Source organism: Aquila chrysaetos, chromosome 13 (assembly GCF_900496995.4).
Source record: "Aquila chrysaetos chrysaetos chromosome 13, bAquChr1.4, whole genome shotgun sequence".
NCBI classification, from domain to species: Eukaryota; Metazoa; Chordata; class Aves; order Accipitriformes; family Accipitridae; genus Aquila; species Aquila chrysaetos.
The window spans coordinates 33,520,631-33,542,960 of NC_044016.1; the positions used below are offsets into that span (position 1 = coordinate 33,520,631).

The 22,330-nt window shown below is 43.3% G+C and overlaps 3 protein-coding genes across 7 annotated transcripts in view; 2 read left to right on the forward strand and 1 right to left on the reverse strand.

Annotated features, from left to right (window-relative positions):
• Nucleotides 1-3,784, forward strand: part of GNPAT (glyceronephosphate O-acyltransferase) — a 22,240-nt gene extending 18,456 nt beyond the window's left edge. Inside the window, 5 exon segments of the mRNA XM_030036029.1 lie at nucleotides 249-389; nucleotides 1,300-1,399; nucleotides 1,492-1,585; nucleotides 2,802-2,863; nucleotides 3,198-3,784. Of these exon segments, the coding sequence (XP_029891889.1) occupies nucleotides 249-389; nucleotides 1,300-1,399; nucleotides 1,492-1,585; nucleotides 2,802-2,863; nucleotides 3,198-3,241 (441 nt within the window). The 3' untranslated portion in view covers nucleotides 3,242-3,784.
• Nucleotides 3,785-3,911: 127 nt separating this feature from the next.
• PDCD2 (programmed cell death 2) lies at nucleotides 3,912-9,853 on the forward strand. The gene is made up of 6 exons (XM_030036030.2): nucleotides 3,912-4,245; nucleotides 4,384-4,638; nucleotides 5,954-6,139; nucleotides 7,200-7,315; nucleotides 8,595-8,711; nucleotides 9,414-9,853. Exons 1-6 carry the CDS (start codon nucleotides 3,945-3,947, stop codon nucleotides 9,573-9,575), a joined length of 1,137 nt encoding a protein of 378 aa, XP_029891890.1. The 5' UTR covers nucleotides 3,912-3,944; the 3' UTR covers nucleotides 9,576-9,853.
• Nucleotides 9,854-11,309: 1,456 nt separating this feature from the next.
• On the reverse strand, nucleotides 11,310-22,310 carry LOC115350406 (TATA-box binding protein). 5 transcript variants are annotated; one of them, XM_030036033.2, is made up of 8 exons: nucleotides 22,200-22,310; nucleotides 19,725-19,967; nucleotides 18,760-19,091; nucleotides 17,319-17,406; nucleotides 15,180-15,271; nucleotides 13,809-13,976; nucleotides 13,412-13,506; nucleotides 11,310-12,504 (listed from the first exon to the last, which is right to left on the reverse strand). In XM_030036033.2, exons 2-8 carry the CDS (start codon nucleotides 19,776-19,778, stop codon nucleotides 12,425-12,427), a joined length of 909 nt encoding a protein of 302 aa, XP_029891893.1. In that variant the 5' UTR covers nucleotides 19,779-19,967; nucleotides 22,200-22,310; the 3' UTR covers nucleotides 11,310-12,424. The 5 variants fall into 5 exon arrangements, with proteins under 5 accessions (XP_029891893.1, XP_029891895.1, XP_029891891.1 ...); XM_030036035.2 differs by having other exon boundaries at nucleotides 22,205-22,305; XM_030036031.2 differs by lacking the exon at nucleotides 22,200-22,310 and adding an exon at nucleotides 21,750-21,830.
• Between the last annotated feature and the right edge of the window lie 20 nt (nucleotides 22,311-22,330).

Sequence of the window (22,330 nt, forward strand, 5' to 3'; positions counted from 1 at the left end):
CAGAGCCACTTTCTTTGCTCCTAGGCCTGTTGTGGATCAAGATGCTGCTGTGTTTAAGAACATGTTCCCACTGCCTTTTTATAAAGGTATTTCTGGGACATAGGAAAATTTTGGTTCCAGTCTCTTGAGAACTGAGTTCAGAAATGGAAGTGGTGTCCTGTTGTGTGGTTTTTGTTGTTGATTTTGTGGGGAAAGGTAGCTGCGCTTACTGTAGATCTTAAAATTTCGGTTATGCTTCTCTCTCCCAGGATTTTGAGGAAGGATGTTTTCTACTCACAAAATGTGATGCCATTCAAACAAGTCAACAGGAAATCTACCCTACCGACAAAGGAAGTGTTATAGTATCTTTCTTGTCAGCTATGTTCAGACCTTTTGTGGAAGGTTATCAGGTATGTTGTTCTTCAGAAAATTATCTTTTTTCTCCTGTGTTTTATAGGGAAACTAGGAGAGCTGTGATACTTCTGCAGTATAAATAGTGACTGTTTTTGTGGCTGGAGCGTGCAAGAGTTGAGAAATAGCAGTAATAAATATCTTAAAAACCACCTTCTCCCCAGGATCCTGATTTTTAGCTTTTGGCTCAGACTTTTCCAATTGACTAAAGCAGTAACTACCTTGTAATGTGGTGGCCCGTTGTGGGTTTATAAGCTTAACAGGGAGTGTGCTGCTTACCAGGTTCATTGGTCTTGCTTAATTCATTTTGTGTAGGCTGTCCTGCCAAGTGCAGAAATGAGTTTGCATGTCATATCTGATAGCTTTTTTGGGAGTCATTAATTGCATCCATATCTCTTTAAATTCTTTTGGGTTTCCAAGGTTTTAATAAGACTAAACACTTTCATTCTTGTAATAAGCAATGTATACAAAAAACAGGAGGCTAAAAATCTCAGCTATGTCAGTGTAAGATTGGTGGGACTGTAGGCATTTGAACCTAGTGGAGTCTCTTAATGATTTGGTGTATGACTTGGGCTGAACTGCACTGATTTGCCCAGTTTTTACCATCTGTAAAACAGGTATTGCTTTAAAAAAATTATACTGTTTTTGTTTGTGAGAACAGGAATGTTAAATTAATGTCTAAGGTAGCTATTATAGTAATACTGAACCTTATTTTAATATCGGGATTCTCCTGCTTGTGAAACAGTAATAAAAATTTCAGAAGCTCTATGTAATGATACCTTTTGAGTTCCTCTCCTACAGTTTTCAAAGTGGAACAGGATTAATGACGTATGAGGACACGTCTGTTTGTAATTCATAACAAGCTGACAATCAAAAGGAAAGAAGTGCTAATTTTTTTTAAAATGTTAGTTAATTTTTAGATACCTCTCAAAGGAAACAAAAGAAGCCTTTACCGAGAAGCAGTTGATACCTGGAGTCCGCAACTTTGTTTTTCAACTTCTTGAGAAGGGTGTGTACAGCCATTACGCAACAAGGTTTTACAAGTGTAGCTGTTAATAGACAGCGATAAAACTTTTAATTGTGTTTCTGCTTTCTCTGTAGGGAACACGCAGTGTTACGAAGCACTGTCTTCTGACATGCAGAAAAATGCCTTAGCAGCTCTTGTGCAACTAGGTGCAGTGAAGAAAAAAAAAATGTAAGTAACATTGGCTTTTTGGTGTATTGAAGTCAGCGTGTGGTCTTGCTGGCAATTCTTAATGATTGAGCTATTAGTATGAAGCAGAACAGCAGAACCCCGACTGCCCGAACACCAGTCAGCTGAAGGTAGATTGGATTTACCCGAGTTGCAGTGAAGACCCAGGTAGTTCCTTTCTGTACACGTTGTAGGAGCAGAATGGCACCCTGTCACAGTGGAAACACTCCTGTGGGACCCAGCAACAAAATTCATTAACTCACTAGCAGGCTGCTTCTGCCTCCCTTTACCTTTTGGTTTTCAAAGTTTCTCCCAAGGCTTTGATAAGCAAAGAGAACAGTCCTGCTTATTTTTAATAGAAGGGTTACTCTGTGGGTTAGAATGAACCTCATCAGGCAATGTAAGCAATAATCGGGGATACTGCTGATTTTGGGGGGGGGGTTCAGCACTGACGTCTCAAAGCAATTTAACTGAAAGCTTAGTCATTAAAGTCTTTTAACACAGTTCATAGTTTATAGGCCTAAGATTAAAAACCAGCTATTGTTATACAAAAATACAGTGACATGCATTTCCTGTTACCAAATTAATTTGTGTTGTGGTGCTTCTTACTGTATTTAAAAGTATAACCATGGAAGTCCCTGATACAAGTCCCTACATTCCCTTGAGTGTTTCACAGAACGTAGTTGGCAGCTGATAACCCTGAGCTATTTTCTTATGCCCTGTTCGGGAAATGAATTGGTTAAGGTTTGTAGTGCTCTTGAAAAGTGCACAAAGTAGTGTTGTTACGTCCCCTGCCCTCTCACAGTGGTAAATAGATGTCTATAGCTAAATTCCCCTTTCAAGTAAAAGGAAAAAAAAATCAATTGAGTGCAACAGAATTTGACATCAGCTGAAGATCTGGTTCAGTTTCAGCGAGATCATAATGAAAATTATACGATTGAAAACATACAAATGTTCTTTTCCTGCAGTTGTCCCTAATAAAAATCAAGGGAAGAGAGAAACATGGGGACTGTGAACAAGGGGAAGGATAAAGAAACCATAACTGTCCTTGAGTACAATCTGCTTAGAAGTCTGCCATGTCCTTAAAATTAATATGTATGCTGGTAGGATGAAAAATATGAAGTAGTTATGAAAATGTTTAATTCAGATTATTTGTATAGCAATGACTGGAATAAGAAATATTCATTCAAGAGACAGGTGTTTTTTCTTTCAACCGTAGGTCCAATGGATTCACTTACAGTGTAAATCAAGAGGCTGTTAATAAAATCCTGGACATGTTTGGTAAGCGTTCTCCAATTAATTTGAAGAGAGCTTCTCAAGTTATAAATTACTTTGGACAATACACGTACATTAGATCATTAGATGTAGTGGTTTTTCCCTAGTAGTTCCTTAGATTTATCTGTATAAAAATCCTAGTTGGTTTGTTTTGTTTTTTTTTTTTTTTCACAATACTTTCTCTGGTGTCATTAACTGCAGCTTTGAATCTCCCTACTTTATTTGAAATAGCGTGCAACCCAATGACCAGGGAAAATAAAACAAGAAGTAGTTTAATGGAGTGGTATTTGCAGCATTTTGATGATAAGTGTTTACTGGTTGGTTTGTTTTTTTGCGTCAGACGCCAGGATACCTGTACAGAAACCTGTAGCCGCACGGCTCTAAGCGGTTCGTGATGCTGTGACTGGATGTAAGCGCCTGCTGAGAACGCCGACCACCGCCCAGCCTTCCCCACCGGCCCGGGAGGCGGAGGGAGACGTGTTCTCCCTCACCGCTTACAAACTGCTGCCGCCGAGGGTTAGAGCTGTATTTGTATCCTCACTGTGTATTGTTTTTTATAACAGATTAAGCATCGGGTTTGGTTTTGTTTTTTTTTTGATAAATATTTAAAGAGATGCGCACAGTAACGGCTACTTAAATATGTTTTTCTAGACTTGTAACAAGGAATGTGATTGGTTTCAAATATTTCATGGATGTGAAAATGTAACAGGGAATTAGAAGACTTGCTATTAAAGTTAATGTTTAGAAAAATACATTGCTGGCTGGCTAAATGTAAGATAAGGCCCTTACGAACGAAGAGCACGAATCAAATCTTGCGCAATGGCCACAAACGCTAATCGTGCTTCATTTTTTTTATTTTAAGGCAACTTGGCATTAATTACTTTACGAATGTTCTATTTAAAAACTGAATTAAAGCAGCGTCTTCAACGTGTTTGTTATCTTCCCCCCGCCCCTCCCTCCCCTGACTGCGCCGTCCGCCCTTCCCGCCTTTGCCCTGTGAGGAAACCGAAGCGCAGGCACGCGGCGGAAAGCGGCGGGGGGCGGCCGCTTCCGCCGCGAGGCGAAGCCCCGCCCTTCCGGCGACAACATGGCGGCCGGCGTGGAGCTGGGCTTCGCGGCGGCGGCGGCGGGGCCGGGCGGTGCCTGGCGGTTGCGCAGCGCCTGCTTCCCCAGCAAGGTCGGGGGTCGGCCGGCGTGGTTGGGCGAGGCCGGGTTGCCGGGCCCCGCCGCCCTTCGCTGCGGCCGTTGTCAGCAGCCCTGCGCCTTCCTCCTCCAACTCTACGCGCCGCTGCCCGACCGCCCCGACGCCTTCCACCGCACCCTCTTCGTCTTCGCCTGCCGCGGCGCCGCCTGCTACCGCCTGCCGGGCCCGCGGGGGCCGCTCTGCGGTGAGGCGAGGCGGGGGCGGGGGGGCGGCGAGCGAGCGAGCGAGGAGGCTGTGAGGGGAGTGTGTGTGGGGGGGAGTGTGTGTGTGGGGGGGTGGTGGGGCGAGGGCCGCCCCGCCGACGGCCGCTTCTCTCCCGCAGCGTTCCGGAACCAGCTGCCGCGGCGGAACGACACCTACCCCGCCGAGCCGCCCCCCGAGGAGCCGCCCCCGGGCCTCGCCGCCGCTGCTCCTCCGCTCCGGCTCCGCAGCGGTGCCGCTCTCTGCCGCGTCTGCGGCTGCCTGGGGCCCCGCGTCTGCGGGAGCTGCCGCCGCGCTGCCTACTGCGGCCCCCAGCACCAGGCGCTGGACTGGCGGCGAGGGCACCGGCGGTCCTGCGGGAAGCACGCCGCCGGAGGTGGGTCTCTTCGGGGGCGGAGGTGGGGGGGGGGGGGGACGGACGGACGCCCGCTGCGAGTTTGCCGTTGGGCTCCGTCGTTTGTGAGCTGCGGCGGTGGCGCGGTGCTCGCCGAGAAGGGTTGCGGTTGCGAAGCCGGGCGGTCCTTTCGGCGTGCCCAGCTTGCTCGTTCATGGGGTAAGGGCCTGCAGAGGAGAGAAGAAAGGAGGTCGTGTCTTCTGCGTTGTTGTACGACGTGTGAGGAAACGATCGGTTGGTTGTTCTTTCAGATTCTCAGCCGTTTACTTGATGTGACATAAGAACGTGGGATCTGTGTTGTTCCTGGAAGGCTAATAAATGTAAGGCGTGCCTTTGGTCCCTTTTCAAAGACCTCTTTCTGCATGCCTTATGTCATGAAAAGCTGAAAGGACGTAGACCAATTTTTTCCCTTTTAAGATGGCTTATTCATGAGTTGTTAAGGAACAGACAAAGGTGACACCTTTCCAGGATAGTGTGACAATCAGTGGGTGAAGAGAGTAGTTTCCATGAGTGTGCTATTTTAGAGACCCTTTTCTTAAACCATCCCCTCTCCTGCTCTCTCATCTCACTCATACACTTGTTTGCTGGTTGTTAAAGGGACAAGTACAGAGTATTTAAAGTATTTTTTTAATCTTCAGAAGTATCACGTTAATAATGGGGCAATGAAACTTGGCGTGTGTGACGTATCTCACGTTGTACCTTGTGGGATGCTAGTTCTGAAAATTTTGTAGGAAGCGGAAATAAGCAGAACACAAGAAGTTGAATTGTGCAAATCAAGTTATGGGTCAGACATTTGAAACATTTAATTTAAACAAGGGGGACCTGAAACATGTACTAGCACGTAGTTAATACTGTCATTACAGAAGGTATACTTGATGCATTTGTGGAAACTTTGCCAACTCACAATAAGCAATGGAAAAGTAAGAAAAATGGTACGGCCTCAGGGTGCCTGTTGCACGCTTGACTTGTGCGCCTATGCTAGCTAGAGAGAAGCTAGAGCTGTCGAGCCACAGGTTTTGGTTTTTAAAATGCAGCTGCAAACACTGTTTAGTCTGTCTTCCGTGTCTCTTGGATTTTCAGAGATTCAGAGCAACATGTCACCTATTGTAGTTTTCTACTGTCCTTAATATAAAATCTTTTTTACCTTTAAATCAGGCCTAGCAGCAATGTAAATTGTTCTCGCTCATGCAGTGTTTGTGCTGTATTTTCGCTATGTAGTTTGCTGTGTAGCTTTTGGGGAGAAGGACATAAAATACGAGATGACGTTGTGAAATGGTATCTGTTTTCTGTTTTGTAGATGATTCGGCGGATGCAATTCCAGAACATAACGAATTCCTTTTTCCAGAATATGAAATTTTGATAGAACCTGAGGAACCAGAATTTCCTGCTGACAGCAGTGTAGATCCCGGTGATGAACAAGGAGCTGTAGATACATCAAAGGACCCGAAAGAACAAGGGGAACTCGGAGCTACAGGCAGTGCAGGTAAGAAATAAGATGCTGTCTAATTCTTCCTAAAGAAGCCTGTATCACTTCTTTTAAAATATAAAATATTGTGATTTTTAAGTTCATTGTAAACTACGGGTGATAAAAGGCTAAATCTACAGTCATTTGTGATGCACGTTTTTTGTAGACATCCCGTAATTTAAGCTGCTTTTAGAGGAGAGAGACTTACTAAGCCCCAACTCCAGGAGCTGTTGAAGTGGCTGTTGCTGCAGTGAAGCTGCAGGTAGCTGGGAGTTACACCGTGTCCCCATATGCTTCCCGCAGGGAAGGAACAACTCCAGTGAGAAAAACAGGGCCCTGAGCCCCTGCTGCTGGATGCTGTTGGAATCGGGAGATTTGAGTTAGATGGTCTTGGCTTGATTTGGTTCAATTTGTCTTAATTTATGGAAGATACTCAAGAAAATCTCCTTGTCTGTGCTAGAAGAAAACTGTTCTGAGGCTATTTGAACTGACCTTGAATGAAGCAGTTGAAGTGCAGGCCTCTTCCCCCCCGCACCCCTAAAATTCATGATGTGTTTGCAGCTCACCGCACTGGCTTTGCACCTGCCCAGGATGGAGAGTTTGTGGTGGTACAGGGGAAGGCTGCTGGGTTCCCAGCTGTCCCTGGGGTCTAAAGCTGTCTCGAGACTGCTTGGTGCCCCACGTTGATGTGAATGTTGGAGTGTAAGAGACACGCTCTTCAGTGCTAGAAACTGAAGTCTGGCACACGCACAGCACGGGTGGCCTTTTCCAGGTGTCACATTGTGAAGGTTGAGCAGTCAAGCAATACCAGCTGGGAGCCATAAACTTTGGTAGATTAACTCCTTCCCTTTCCAGCATTCCAGTACTGACATCTATGTTTAAAATGCAAGTAAAACTAGTAAATGGATCCGTGTGTGACTGAATCTTAATAGGTCACAAAAAAAAAGTCTCAGAGTGATTTACGGCAGGAATGATTCTTGAGAGCAAAATGCACTTACAGGTGCAGTATTGTTTTTAACTTTTGGCTGTCTTGCATTAGCCCGTAACCTTTGGGGTTTGGGTTTTTTTTCTTGCTTAGGTGAAGCGTTTCAGTCCTTAGATGAAGAGACATTGGAAGCAATGGCAAAACATGAGACTGAAGAAGACAAGGTCTTCCAAATGTTTAAAGAACGAGTAGCTGCTGAACCAGAGCAGGTCAGAACATGAGGCAGCCTTAGAACTTACAGGTTCTGACACAGCATCCTGCTGCACCTGCAGAATGTTTCACTGCCTTTTGTACCTACGGTTAGAAATGGCGATGGGGATGCCTCCTCGTCCTCCACACACCTTGACCAATATACCCTAATCTTCCTTACATGCAGAACTTGATTCACGCTGAACTAAGAATTTAGCACCTGCTCATTTATCTCAAACAGAAACTGGTCAGGATGAGAAGGCACAGGGGTGCTGAAGCCAGCGTCGTGGGGGGAGGACCTGCCATCCTGGGAAGTGGTTCTAACCAGAGGGGGTGGTGAACCATTGCACTCTTCCTCAGCCTTTAGCCCTGTTGGCTTTCCTTCTCAGCAGAACCAAAACTGCAGAGAAGAGCTCTGTCACTGTCAGCAGCTGCACGGAAGGGCTGGTTTAGCTTTTTTTAAGGTTGAAGAAATTAGTGATGGCTTTAAAATTTCAACTATTTAAAATAGAATGGAACTATCCTCCCATGCTATTTCTTGCTAACACAAGAGGCTGAAGAAAGCCACCTTGTCAAACAAAATCATGGTTCCTCGTTCCATTTAGAGGAAACATTGGCCTAAATCCATAAAAGTGGTGGAGGACGAAGAAATTCTCTCCATGTTTTACCTGGTAGCTGAGGGGTTAAGGTGCACACCCAGGAAGTAGGAGATTTTAAGTCTGTTCCCTCCTTTGCTTGGGGTAGGTGCATCACCTCCCTCTAACTGATCTGCTTAAGTGTCCTCTTGTTGATAATGCCTGATTTGCTGTATAAATGTTTAGATAGTAACAGAACAACAAAGGATATGCATGTCTGAAAATACCTCCTTGGATGTTAGGACAGTCCCCTTGCATTTAGATGCAGAACTGCAAACGGAGCTGGGTTGCATTCCTGACTTTTCTGTATACTGTACTATGTGCTGATTATGAATCTGCTCTTCCTCCATTTCAAGACTATAAAATACATGACTGAACATTTCTGGGTCCCTTAATTAGAGAAATACAAATCATTGCAGTTTATCCCTGGATCATTGAAAAAATACTGTTATGAATACTTGCATGATTCAAATAGTTAAGGAAACTTACATAAAGAACCTGTCTTAGTTGCAAATGCATTATTCTAAATGATAGATTTTGCCATGGGTATTACTTAAAGGAACTGACCTTTTTCTGCAACATCTTACAGCTTTGTCTATGTCAGTAAATACCCATTTTATACCAAGGTGAAAAGATGGTTTTGAGAACTTCTGCTCTATTTCAGATTATTAGATACTGCAGAGGAGGAGAAGGCCCAATCTGGGTATCAAGGGAAAATATTCCTGATGAAAAAGATATCCCAAATTGTTCATGTGGTGCCAAAAGGATTTTTGAATTCCAGGTATGTAAATTCATTTAAAGGTAATATAGGTAACGTAGTTTAGACTTAACAGGATCTAATTGTATAGGTATTGGCTTGTTAATTAAAGCAAGGTAGTTGAAGTTGCTACAAACTAACTATGCTAAATTGTACAGAGCCCTTATTTACTATCATAACTGCTTTTTCCTGTTAAGACTTCCACGTATAGAGGGTAGGTTCCCATCTGATAATTTGCACCCTCCATAAAACGGTGCACTTGTGAATATGGAACCATCTCGTAAGTAATAGGAGTCTGGTATATTTAAAAAAAAAGCCTTCACAATGTCAACTGGAAATACATCTGGCTGGAAGTATTCAGCTGTAGAAGTTTGAATGCTCGAAGCACATGTATGGTGAATACACTTAATGTCATGCAAAGGCAAAACATAGTTACAAAGGTAAATTTCACATGGAAGGAGGCTTATAAAAATCAGGCAATGCTTAGTCAAATAAAACATCTATAGATAAGTAGGGCCATGCCTTTGATTCCCTGTGCATCTACTACACTGCTTTGGAAATTCCAAATTTATTTTATTTGAGCTGCTGTGTTACTTGGTAGCTTTGATTGGGATTTTGGTGTAAGGGAACGTAAATGAAGGCAGGACCCTTTTGGAAGAGACGCAGGGAGAGGGCAGAGAGCCATGGCCTGCCTCTAAACCTGAAATCTTTTGTTTTTCCTTGAAGATTATGCCACAGCTCCTGAACCACCTCCAAGTTGACAGCCTTGGAGAGAGCATTGACTGGGGAACACTGGTGGTGTACACGTGCGCTGACAACTGCGGTGAGGGAAATGAATACCTGGAAGAGTTCATATGGAAACAAGACTTCTCTGCAGGCTCTATTTAACTTCCATCAAGTTACTAAGTTGAGTCATCTAAACAGAATACTTGCCTTGTTTCAGTGCATCTCTGCACTGTGCAAACAGGTAATTGAACTAAAGACCCTGGTAACTGTGCGTCTTGTAACAGTTGCAGAACTACTAAAAGCAGACCTTGACAGGCCCTCTCTTGTGCTCCACAGGGGCTTTTATTTCAACCTGGTAATGAAGCCAGATGCATTTGTTCAGTGAATTTCACTTCAAATCTCAATTCTGAATGTTTAAATAAAAATGAAGTATTTTTGGATTGGTGAAAGTATCTTTTGTTGGTGGCTGAACGTCAAGAACTTAGATTGTTGTCTGTCAGGATTTTCTTTGTGCTACTGAAAAATTAACATAAATTCCCAGAGAAAAGCAGACTACTGTGTGATCACTTGAGTGCTTATGCTTGGGAGGTGTCCAGAACCCATAGCTAAGACAAAGCTACCTAGTCTTTCACTGTGGAATTTAAATCTGCTTCTCTTTCTCAAAAGGTATACTGAATCTAACTTGGCAGTTGTTACATGTTCTGATTGAGTGAGTGGGTATTCAAGATAAAACACTTAATTTTTGTGCATTTTATCTGACTTAAAACTATTAACTGAGTTAGTTAGTTAAACTATTTCTGCATGAGGCTATCTGGTGCAGAAGCAGTTTAAACAAAGCCAGCCATACCAGAACATGTTTGTCTTGTTACTTACTGCCTGTAGCAGCAGATTTTCAAGCTGAATTGTACCTGAAGTCTGCCATCTTTGGTGAAGTTTAAAAATAAGTGCGTGCCCTCTGCAGGGATTCTTCTACTATTTGATTGCCATATAGCTGAGGCAAGAGAGAAGTGAAACCATAATGCCGAATTTACTGTGGTAGTTGCTTGGCTATAGCTACATTTGCAGAAAAGATAAGGCTTTTTTTTTTTTTTTTTTGGTGTCTCAGTATAGAATTTACTTCAGCTACATATTCCCTTATCCTGCTTAAACCCTTCATGTCTGCTTACCAGTGATTCTGAAGGTGATTTTTATGAAAGCCCTAGGCCTGCTGTTGGGCTTTTTATTAATTTAGATGTTGGAAATACTAAAATGAGCAGGCAGGGAATGAATGCTTTACGTATAAACTGTTTTGTCATCGCAGAACTTAATTTCTAAAAGGGTAGTTTTAAGCCTTGATACGTGTCACAGAACAGCAAACAGTATCTTAAGTCAGCGTAGTACAGCTTGACTGATTTTACTGAAAACCATCCCACAGATAATTACGGCTCCAAGTTTTGCAGGTAAGTAAGTAAGTCGGTAATAGTTCAGGATCCTGCAAAAGCATGGATGGTCATACAGTTACGTTCAAGAGCGTTCGGGACTGTTCACTAGCTTACAGCCCAGAGGGGTGTGGCACTGAAGGCGATGCAGTGTTTGGGTATCTTGAACTTAACCCTGGCAAAGCTCCATTATTGAACAGCAGTTTTCTGATAAGATCCATGAAACCAATTATTAAAACACCTGGAGAAACACTGGTGTACGCCACTATAGGGGGAGTAGAGAAGACTAAGGATTAAGGTCACTCAGGATTTGCAAACGGAGCAGTAGCAAAGCCAGCCAAAGCTACATTTTGTCTGGAATGAAACACCAACTTGGTAAATAAAGAGACCATGGTTACATTTGGGTTAGTTTTAGATAAAAAAAAGCTGTTTGAAAGAACGTGCAAGTCATAGAAAGGAGGTTACTATTACTGGAAACTTACTGGAGAAAAAAAAAATTTATTTTTAGTTCTCAGCCCATTAAGCTTCAAGCACAGTTCAGAGAGAAGATTATGTACATACTGACTCTAGTCGGAAGGGCTTTGACATTTTACAGGAACACTAATATAGTGAGACTGTCATAGTTGGTAAAATACAAAAGTAGTAATTTAAAGAAATTCTAGAAGCTAAGCAGGGATCTTTGTTCCAATTCAATCAAGTGTAGCTATTTAAGACTTGCATAAATCCCATCTGTTGAACATAAGGCAACACATACTTGAACACAAACTTCTTGAACCAGTCATCTCTTTTGCTTTAACATACTAGAAATATTCAAGCTAGACGTTGCCAAGGATATGACTGCTGGTAAGCAAGCCAGAGCGTTGTTAAGATTCTCTCAAAATGACAAGTCACTTACAGTAGTGCATGTGCTATTGAAAAAGTCCAGATTAAATTAAAAACAAGTTCTCAATGTATTTTCCTCTACCAGCTGGGTAATCTTAAAATTCATTAAGACAGTTCCCGTAATTGTATAAACAGGGTTTATTGTACATGTGGAGCTTAAGGAGGAAAGAGAAGGAAGGTATATATTATATATATATGTACAGTGAGCCATTTTCATTAATAAATTTATTCTGTCTTGCTTAATACTGGAAAGAGGGAATGTGTCTGGCACCAAAGAAATTTAAAATTGAAAAAATTTAAAAGCTTAAGTTCTGAAAATTATAAAAATCATGGTCTTATGGAAGGAAGTTAAAACATATATACATGGCAATTTAAGTGGTTTATACACTGAGTGACACAGTTGCATTTGTTTTTTAAACCAACTTACGGATTTTCTATTAGAACTGGCATTAAAACTATTTAAAAGCTAGAATATAAATAAAACTTGGAGGGACTGCTCCAGGAACAGCCCAGTAAAGCAACTCACAGTAACTCAGTAGACATAATCAAGAATACAGTTCCCCTTGAGCATCAGGGAAGTAGGCACTAACTGGGAAATAGTCCAAGTCCTGGTGTTGTAGTTTCACTGGAAGTCCATCTCTTGTTACTGCTGTGCCATACGCAATACGTTTTAAAATACACCCCTGATTTCTCTGAAAGACGTAGAAACTGTTACGTTGTCTTTCTGAATCCCTTTAAAATAGGATAGATGTTTTCAAATGCTTCATAGATTTCTGCTCGTACTTTAGCACCTAGAAAAAGAGAGGGAATTAAATTAGTTTGTACCTTTTGCCAAATACTTAATTTTAGCTTTTAGAATGTTTATTTGAATGTGACTCTATACAAAACCTATGCATATCCATAAATCCCTATTTTTACGACCTCTTTTTTTTTTTTTTTTTAATACACATTTCATATAGAGCATACATTGCCAGCCTTCTTACCGTTTACTTTGCTAACTGGTAAAACTTCTATTAGCATCTTCATGCTTATGCTATACTTGCAAATAGGATTTTTTCCCTACACGATTTCTGCAGGAGACCCAACTACAAAGCACAGCCCCATAGGACATTTCTGCAGAAAATCCTAACTGGTGGGGCTTTTTTTGAGAGTGTGAACATCTCAGGGAGCAAGGTCTGGCAACGGAGACAGCTGCAGAGGCCTGCCGCTTGCCATACTGCAGGGACATGCTTGCTCTTTTGTCTGTGAGTCTTGTGGGTTTTTTCCTCCATAGTGAAGACTCAGCACGAGGGGAAAAGGAAGGGCGTAGGTGGAGTGCCTAAGGTTGAGGAGGTCATACAGCTTGGGTATCTCCCCTTCTTCGGCTGCTGTATAAAAGGAGAACGGCAGCAGCCTTCAGCCAAGCTGTCAAAAGAACAGTTAGCTCAGTCACACACAAACACTACCTGCGCTCTTACAGCTTTCTGGGCACCTGCATACTTGATTAGGATTCATGATCATTGCTTGCACGGATTTAGCCAAACCTTTGGTGTGCTTTGTGCATTTTCATCCACAGAATACTGTACTACCTCTTCTTTCTCAGTACTGTCACCTCCAAAGGAAAGTACCTAGCAGCTTACGTACCTCTGCTATCATTGTGTGTTCTCTGTAACGCAGTCTAAATCTAACCTGTTGGAGTAAGATACTGTCTTCACTTACCAGTTAAAACCACTTTTCCAGAAACAAAAATAAGCAGAACAATTCTTGGCTTGATCATTCTGTAGATTAAGCCAGGAAACAATTCTGGCTCGTAGCTGTAAGAGAAGAGAGTGACAGTGTTTAAACGTGGTTGCAGACACACATTCCAGGCTTTCATCTGCAGGACTGCAGGAATGGGCAGAGCAGATGTAGGCTTTGCTGAAACTTGGAGAGAGTAGCAGGGAAGATCATTCTGATGGGTTCATATTGGGCAACCTCAGTTACACCCGAGGCAGCACAGCGATGGGAATAAAGATGCAGGTTTTCCCTCTGGTGCAAGGGAATAATCTAAAGGGATGTCACTCTCTAAGCTAGTCTATATGCAGCAAGAATGAAACATAAGCAAGCCTTTTTTTACCTGCTGAACTGCTGGTGTGTGAGTACCAGTCCTTCTAATCTGATGGGAAATTTCACATCACAGCTGCCCACCATATTCTGAATTTTAAAATCCAAAAATTTTGCTGGAAAACCCAGTTTCTGAACAACTCTTGCATACTTCCTTGCTGCCAGTCTGGATTGCTCCTCACTGAAGTGAGAAAAGGATACTCATATTATTTCCTCCGTTAAGTATTACTTGAAGCAAATAGCATTAAACCACAAATATGTAACTGGGCAAAAAATGTCTGTGTTGAGGGGAGGGGAAGGTCACATGCAAAATTTTTACATCCAAAATTAACAACTAGCACTGGTTTGCATGCTAATTTTGGCATTAGGATCCTGAACACCATTAATGTTGTACCCACTGTTCGTGAGGCAGAAACTAGTGAATTATAAATCCACATATTTCACGCTCTTAAAATATTGACCCGAGTCCCTCTAATGGGACGTGAAAACTGTTACTTAAGTTTTCAGTGTAGAACAACTTCTAACTACTACTGCTAGAAAATGTGTATTTCTATAAAAATCTGTAAACTGCCAAAATTCTCTGCTTGATTCAGCCCAGGCATTCAAACCTGGGTTTAACACAACTGCACGGCTTTACACGCTGTTGCAGAACTTGGTTTCCTTCAGCTTTGTAAACAGCTGAGAATCTGGTTGCTCCTGACACAGAGTAAGACAACTTGAACTTCAAGCGTCACCAGGCAGAGAAAGCGTTTCCTGTACAGCTCTATTCATTCATCTCGGCTCATTAGCTTATTCCTTCTGGATTCCTGACAGACTTCTTCAGAGCAGAATTTCTCTCCTGCTCACTGGAGTTAAGCTGATGTTTAGTTTTCAATTCTTATGCTTCAATGATCATGTTAAGAACAGATCAGACTACGGGGACCAGAGACTTGGAGCTCTTGGCCTGTGATGAATGAAACTATTCAAATATAAAATCGCTCTTCCTCTGCCACCACCCCTACAGTTTAAGCAGTTCCAGTGCATGGTCATTGAAATTTTTAAATTATTAGAAAAAAAAAAAAAAAGATAACTGCAAAGCCAAAAAAGTGAATATAATAACCTCCGCAAACCAGTTTATCAGACTGATTTATCAGCTATGAAAGAGCTTCAGAAACAGAACTACCATTTCCCCTTTCATAGGGAAGTCCTTTCAGTCATGAAAGGACATTTTGTGTAGAAACATCTATTAAGTCTATTTGAAATAACTGGGAAGCAAGCTTAGTTGTACCTGTACAACTTTGTTGTATATATACAGATACTGTATACAAATAATCACACTTCTAAAACATCATGGTGCAAGAGAAAAGACAGCCTGAATTAGTTTGCTTGTAATGCCTAAACATACCTTTTCGCTCCTGTGCACACCATTTTTCCAGAGCTGAATATAAGTGCAGTAGTACGTGGCTCTCTTATTCTCATAATAACAGCAGCAAAACGCTGAAATGTGAATGTTGAGACCATTAGTGATACATTGCTGTAATAGTTACATTAAAACCAAATCTGCATAATCTAAGTAGCAAGTTACACTGTATTGCAAAGAAATACTAAGTTCAAACATACTTAATGGATCACTCAAAATTTACTTGAAATGCTTGAATTGTAAGTAGCTTCAAACACACACTGTGAGGTACAGTCAGGCAGAAGGATATTTACCATTGCATTCCTATTTTACTAAGCTCATCTCATTACTGTATATACAACGTATAAATAATGCTAACATTTGCAACACAGCAATAGAGACAATCTTAAAAATAAATAAAAAATTTCCTCCACACGTCTTGAAATTTGTTTTAAGCAAGATGGAAGACTATCTATCTGCAAATATGTTATGATTGGTTTTGTTTCTGCATCTTAAAAAACTGAACAGTGTTGGAATACCAGCAAACAGAAAGCTGGAGATCAAAGTTCTGTGTAAACAGCAGTCGCCTCAACTACTGCAGTAGAACACAGCAGTCCGGTTAGCTCTAGCTTTTTATTCTAAGTACTGTAACATCTCTGCCTGCGTTTCCAAATATTCTTACACTCTTTGAAGCAAGAGATTCTGGAAACTGATGTGGGCACACACACACAAACCTCTGTTTGCCTGTTGTATTTAACTTGGACCAGCTCCCCATGCAGTCCCATAAACCGTTCTGCTGACATAACCGAGGCGGTAGCGTGGGTTACCCAACAGCACGTTTGTCAAAATATGGCTTAAATAATACAGCCAAGCAACATCTTTCTTTGATAGATGAATGTACTGACTAAAAGTCAGGAGTGTGTTATGTAACCCTTCTTTCTCTCTGCTGTGGAAAACAGCATTTCATATTGATTATTCTAGCCTACAAGTTTTACACAGCCACCTACCCCTACCTTAAAAGTTGCCATGGCATGCTCAGATTTTTGCTGCACCAATATCTTACTCACATGCAATTATGTAACAGCATCACTGATATAAACTTACAGTAACAGTTATTTATCACATATGTCTGCATGCTTGCTTTAATCTTTGAGAGCAGAGTTCAGGTAAACTGCAGCAAAATCCCAAATACTAAAACAACAAAAAAACCACATCCCAGGAAAACTGAAGCCTTCCCAAGGCAAGTCAATTCAACTACACAACATCTAAACTTTTATTAGAAATTGTGTCCAACTACTGTGGTTGCAAAGATAACATTTCTAAGAGGAGCCACCCGAAAGAAAAATGAAGCAACATCACATTTTCTTGATTCAACTTGCTCCGGGTCCTCTGCTGTTGTTCCAAGTTTCCCGAGCTAAACAAAAATCCCGCAGTTTAACAGACTGCTATTTAGAAGCAGCAGGCAACTTAGAAGTTAACATGCAAAAAAAAATCATTTTCACTTTGCTGTTCCACCAAACCTAGCCACCAGGAGCAAGGAGATGGCAGGAATACTGGGGGACAACATAAAGGAACAGAGCTCAGAGGGGAAGCGAGACTGTAAAAAATGAGTGACTCCACTGCGACCACAAGAATTCCAAGGGAACAGCCAGGTTGAGGAAGCCACAGTGTATACAGAACAACTGTGGCTCTGGCAGGAGCCCAGGAATTGAACTGTTCCTTCCTTTCTCCTTGTTGGGAGATAGGGGACAAGACCTCATCATCAGACATTTCACAGTAATATGAAAAAGGAACTTTCTGAGCACTACGAACAAACATGCCCACATGAATAGCAGCAGAGGCCAGCTCTACAACAAAAAACTTGGCCAGTGTATTACACTGTTCGTTAGGTTCTTCCTAAATGTGCTGTGTTCTTTCTAAATCTACCAAATTACAAGCTGGTGTAAAACACAGCTACATCAGTATAAAAATGCTTTTTACTAATTTGACAGAATGTTTTAGGTTTATTACAGATTTCTTCTTTAACTATAGTATAAAACTGCATCTATAGCAGGAATGTTGTTCAATCTACTACAGCAAACTACACCCACAGCCTGTGCCTTTGACAGATCAGTTATAGGATGAACTCTGATACATTTCTCTTACCTTGGGATTATATTCAGCATTTCGGGCACGAAGTGCAATAGTTTTTAGGTCAAGTTTGCAGCCAAGATTCACCGTGGACACAATATTCCTGAAGACAGTTCAGAGAAATACATTAAAAAGACAATAAAGAATTCATGTGTCTTCCTCATTTTTTAACCAAGCTTGATTAATTTTTTTTTATATTTTATTTTACTTTAATTCGTTTCTCCAAGGGAGTTTGAATGACATCTTTCCTACCGACATGAGCACTGAGCAGTGTTTTGGCTCAGGAACCTCCTTTTGTAGGGCAGTAGCTCCTAAGGCATGATTGCCGATTCCTCCTTATCTGCCAGCTATTATGAAAAGTGTCTCATGAGAAGAATCTTTATTTCAGTTTGGCAGGAAAAATTCTTGATGCTGAGAGCCCCCACCATGATCAGGGAAGCTGCTGGAAACAGGAGAAAATGAGGTAGTAATAGTACCACCTGAAATTTTCCTTGATATGCCCTTCAAGGAGGAAGAAGAGATGCAGGACTAAGTGGGAATGACTCAGGAGGCAAACCCACTGCAAGGCGATAGGATAGCAGGTCTCTAGAAAGTTTAAGAGAAGTTCCTAGGTGCAAAATTTCCTTGGAAACTTGTTTTCTGGGAAAACCCTGAAATCTGAAGGTCCTCAATGGGGAAAGAAAGAAATACAAGGAACATTCTTTCAGTGCAAAATTCACATTATCAACCATTTCTCTTTGGGCCTTCTGTAAATTGCTGTAAAAGTCTCTGTAAAACTAAAGTTCAGTGAAAATACTTTCATACCTAAACCTAGAACTAGTTCTAGGTTTTCTTCCCTTATTACAAACTCAGCTGTAGCCTGGAACATGGAATATTTAGTACAACTTAGCTCTAGCTCCTAGACTAGCAACTAGTTTTTTCCTCTCTACCCTATTAATTCCCTTTCAGCTGTGATAGTTCCCATATTCTGCTTTAATATCTCACTAACAAAGCTCTACGCACAGTGAAGCGGAGCTGTTTGCTTTTCTGTGAACAGGACACAAGTATCCAGCAAATTACAAATGAGAATATGTTTCCACGTATACGTATTTTGAAAGACCAGATTATCAACCCAGACTACTTTATAGCGAAAGCATGATGAACTCCCGAAGTGCATAGAGTTAGAAGTTACAATGGTGCTAAATAAAGACATACATAACATCCTCCACCGGTATGCCTGAAAGATGTATGGTTGACAAATCACTAAGAAACTGTTTATATTACTAAGTGGTTTAGTAACGAAGCTAAGCTAAAAATAAAAGCAAAAATGACTCATATTGCTAGAGGAGACCCATAAATTCTCAGGACCTCCCTTCCCACCAAAATGCAGTACCCAATTCCTTGTGTGGCTTTGGTCCTAAGTCTTTAAAGGGCTATCTGAGAAAGGACATGCTGCACTAACACATGGGACACTCACTGTAGCTGCGGCACTATCCCAGAGCTCTCGGACGCCGGTGTTGCAGGAGTTATTGGAGTCATCGGAGTCATTGGAGAGGGGTACAGAGGCGTGGTTCCCGGTAAAGGGGCTGTGGTAAGAGTCTGTGAGTGGAAGAGCTGGGGAGTTTGACCAGATGTTCCCTGTGTCGCTTGCTGTGATGTAGATTGCTGCGCTGCTTGTTGCTGCTGCTGCTGCCGCTGTTGTTCCTCTAGGATGGACAGACTGTTGGTGCTCTGGACAGGCTGTGGTGTCAGTCCTGTGCCATATGGCATCATTGGGCTAAAAATTGGAATTCCTGGAGTCATTGCACCCTACAGAAAAAAGCATGAAACAGAAACCACAAATCCTGTTGACTCCATTTTGGTTTTAAAAGTTTTCAGGAGGAGTCTAAAAATAAATCAACATAAATTGATCATACCAAACCTGAGGCATATAGTAGTAACTCGCTAAAAACAGAAAGCCCTTGGAAATGCAGTTCATCTATAGAATAAAGTATTACTTTAGAGATGTCAGTTCTAGCATTGTTCATCTCCAGCCAGTGATGGTGACATGCTTCTCACGCTACCTTGCAAGCATGTCTCAACTTTGACCCACAACTTAATTTGCAATTGTTTGAACAAAGACTGTGCCCATCGTACCAAATGCATTCATAGCGCAGCGACCGTCCATTATGTATGTTAAAGGGCAACCACCAAAATTAAATTAATATTTCCAACTTGTCAGTCATGTTTCAACTTGAAGGAAACCCATATATCTGCATGTTTCTTATACCTCTGGATATACAAACTGGTGGTTTTAAAATTCTGCTTTATACTAGTATTATTCAATACCCAGGAGAATTTTTCAGATCTGCAAACAAAATCCTGAAGTTACATGCAAGAAACGGAAAACACTTTCACAAAGAAATGCAGATCGTAGTTGCGTATCAAATCATTTGTTTTTACCTGAGGGGAGGCTAAGCCTTGAGCGTAGGGTGGCAAGCTGTTGTTCTGATCCATGATTCCAGTTATTTCTTTGGTGAGGCCAGAAGTATTTCCTTCGATTAATTTAAATTAGCTTCAAATCCTAGAGGGTTTTTAACCCTTTAAAACATTCCAACAAAGTAGCTTTTTAAGCCAAGCTGAAAGGTTAGGAAAACATCAGCTCCGGAGAAACGTGTATTATGAGTCTAAAATACTAATCAAAGCCTGAAAAGAGAAAAAGTAGTATCCTGAGAATACTACCTACACACAAACCCAAGAGCAAACCTATCAGCTCCCGAGTTAGATAAGAGACACCCACATACCAATACATATAAGAACATTCACACGCACGCACACACACAATCCATAAAAATAACCTTTTTCAGGCACACTACAGAAACTTTGCAGTGTGCTTCTGCTGAATTCGCCGGCAGGTAACCTGACTCACATGAGCAGGCCTCTGTCTAACTGAACCCTCCTGCATAAACAACTCAAGCTGTTAATGCTCATTCTACTCCAAGCTTTGCTTTAGCTGGAAAAGCACTGATTTTTTTAGAATTTAATTCTCCTAACTACTAATCAACAAGCTTACTGACACATTGCTTCTAAGTCTCTTCCTGGCAATTTTAAGGCTCGGGCTTCCAAAAATATTTTTTCTTCTATGGGAAAAGCATCACTGGTCAAATCAGAGCTAGGAAACCCTCTTCCATTCACATCCATAAAATAAAGCACCAACAGATTTCAAACAATGACATGCACTTTATGAGAAAAAAAGAAATACGTGAAAGCCAATTTCAGGTACATGAGTGAAATGTATGCATGATTTCTTAATATTTTTTTAAAACTATACCTCTGCTGCTGTGTTATGGAGATAAATGACACAAGGGGAGAATTTAAATGTTACGCCTTGATATCAAATATTCTTCCATTAATTTATAGTTTTCCTAACTAGACACCTATTGCCCAGAAATACTCAAGGTCATTTTTAGGCGAGGTAGACCACCTCAAAATTTGAAGAAAGCCTATTCAGCCTTTTTTTTTTTTTTTTTTAAGGTACGAGAGCTCAGAATTACATTAATATTTGCACTGCACCTGAAAAGGCATGCTTTTTCTTCCCCGTGACCATAAGACACGATCACCTTTACCCTCACCGAAGATATCAAACACAGCATCCGGGTTTTACAGCCCAGAGACAGGGGTAAATTAGAAACCGAAACATGACCTTAGAAGAAATAAAGTCAACTAACTCCTGGACAGCCCAGCTGTTTAGCAAGAAGTCTAGATCCCAGGCAGGCCAGAACCCGCACTTAGGACAACACCTATGCACAGGTCCATCTTGTAACCGCCTAGCCGTGCCTTGCTCGCATCTCCACTACTGATGCTGGGCAACCTTTCTGTCGAGGGAACATGAGTCTAGAGGCAAGAGACGCCCCGGAGAAGGCCCCGACCCGCCCCCCCACGAGCCCCCTTTCAGGATCTCCCCCCTCACACCCACAGCCCTTTTCGGCGGCATCAAGCGACCCCCCCCCCACCCCGCCTCCCCGGCTTCTCCGCGCTGTCTGGGCCTCCCACCCGCCCCAAGACCGGCCCCAGCAGCGCCCAGCCGCCCCCGCCACGACCCCCCCCGCCCGCCCGCCCTCACACGAGGAAGGCGCTGCCCGCCGCAGTCCCACAGCTGCCGGCCCGCCAACGGCACCAACGGCCGCCGATCGCCCCCGGGACGGGGGGCAGCCCCGCGAGGAAGGGGGTTGGGGGCCGCCATTTTCTCTCCCCCCCCCCCCCCCCCCCCCCCGAGGGAGCCCTTCCCCGCTTTCCCCGCCGCCGGGCCCCGGCGGGGAGGTACGGAGCGAGCCCGGCCCCGCCCCCGCCCTCCAGGCCCGGACCGGCCCCGCCTGGCCCTGAGCACCCGTCGATCCCTCGCCGGGCAGCGGAGCGTGCAGCAGCCCCGTGGAGAAGCGGGAGGGGGGTGGCGGTGAAGGGGGAAGGCGAGCGCGGCGCTCACGGTACCTGCGGCTGCCGCTGCCGCCCCGCCGCCGCACAGCGCCCGCCGTAGCCAAGCTGCGCCCCGCGCCCCGCGCCGCCGGCGCGTCCCGAGTGCGTCACTTCCGCCGCGCGCCCCGCACCGCCTATCCCCGCCGCCATCTTGAGTGAGGGCGGAGGGGAGGTCGGGGTTGGGGTCGAGGTGCCGGCGGCCCCAAGGAGCGGGGGGCGGACGGGCAGCGGGCCGTTGTTTCCCCAGCAGTGCTCGGCGTTGGCACGCGTGGCTCCTGCGCCGTGAACGTCGTTCCCCGTTTTCTCGCTGTACAAACCGCGCCCCCTGACCCACCTCAAGGACCGCGTGTGCTTCCTGACCCTTCCTCGCCACAGCCTTGCTCAAGGTGCCCCCCCCATCCCCTTTTCCAGAGCAGGAGCCGCCCGGCTTCCCATCTCCCCAAACACAAGGGGCTCTTTGATCACCTCACCGCTGGCTTCCATGACCAGGCGCTCAGAAGGCGGGGGCTGACCGCGCTCGGACCGGGAAAGAACGGCTGCCGGTGCTGCGCCTCGGGTTGGGGAACACACGGTGGGACGGAACGGGGCATACACGC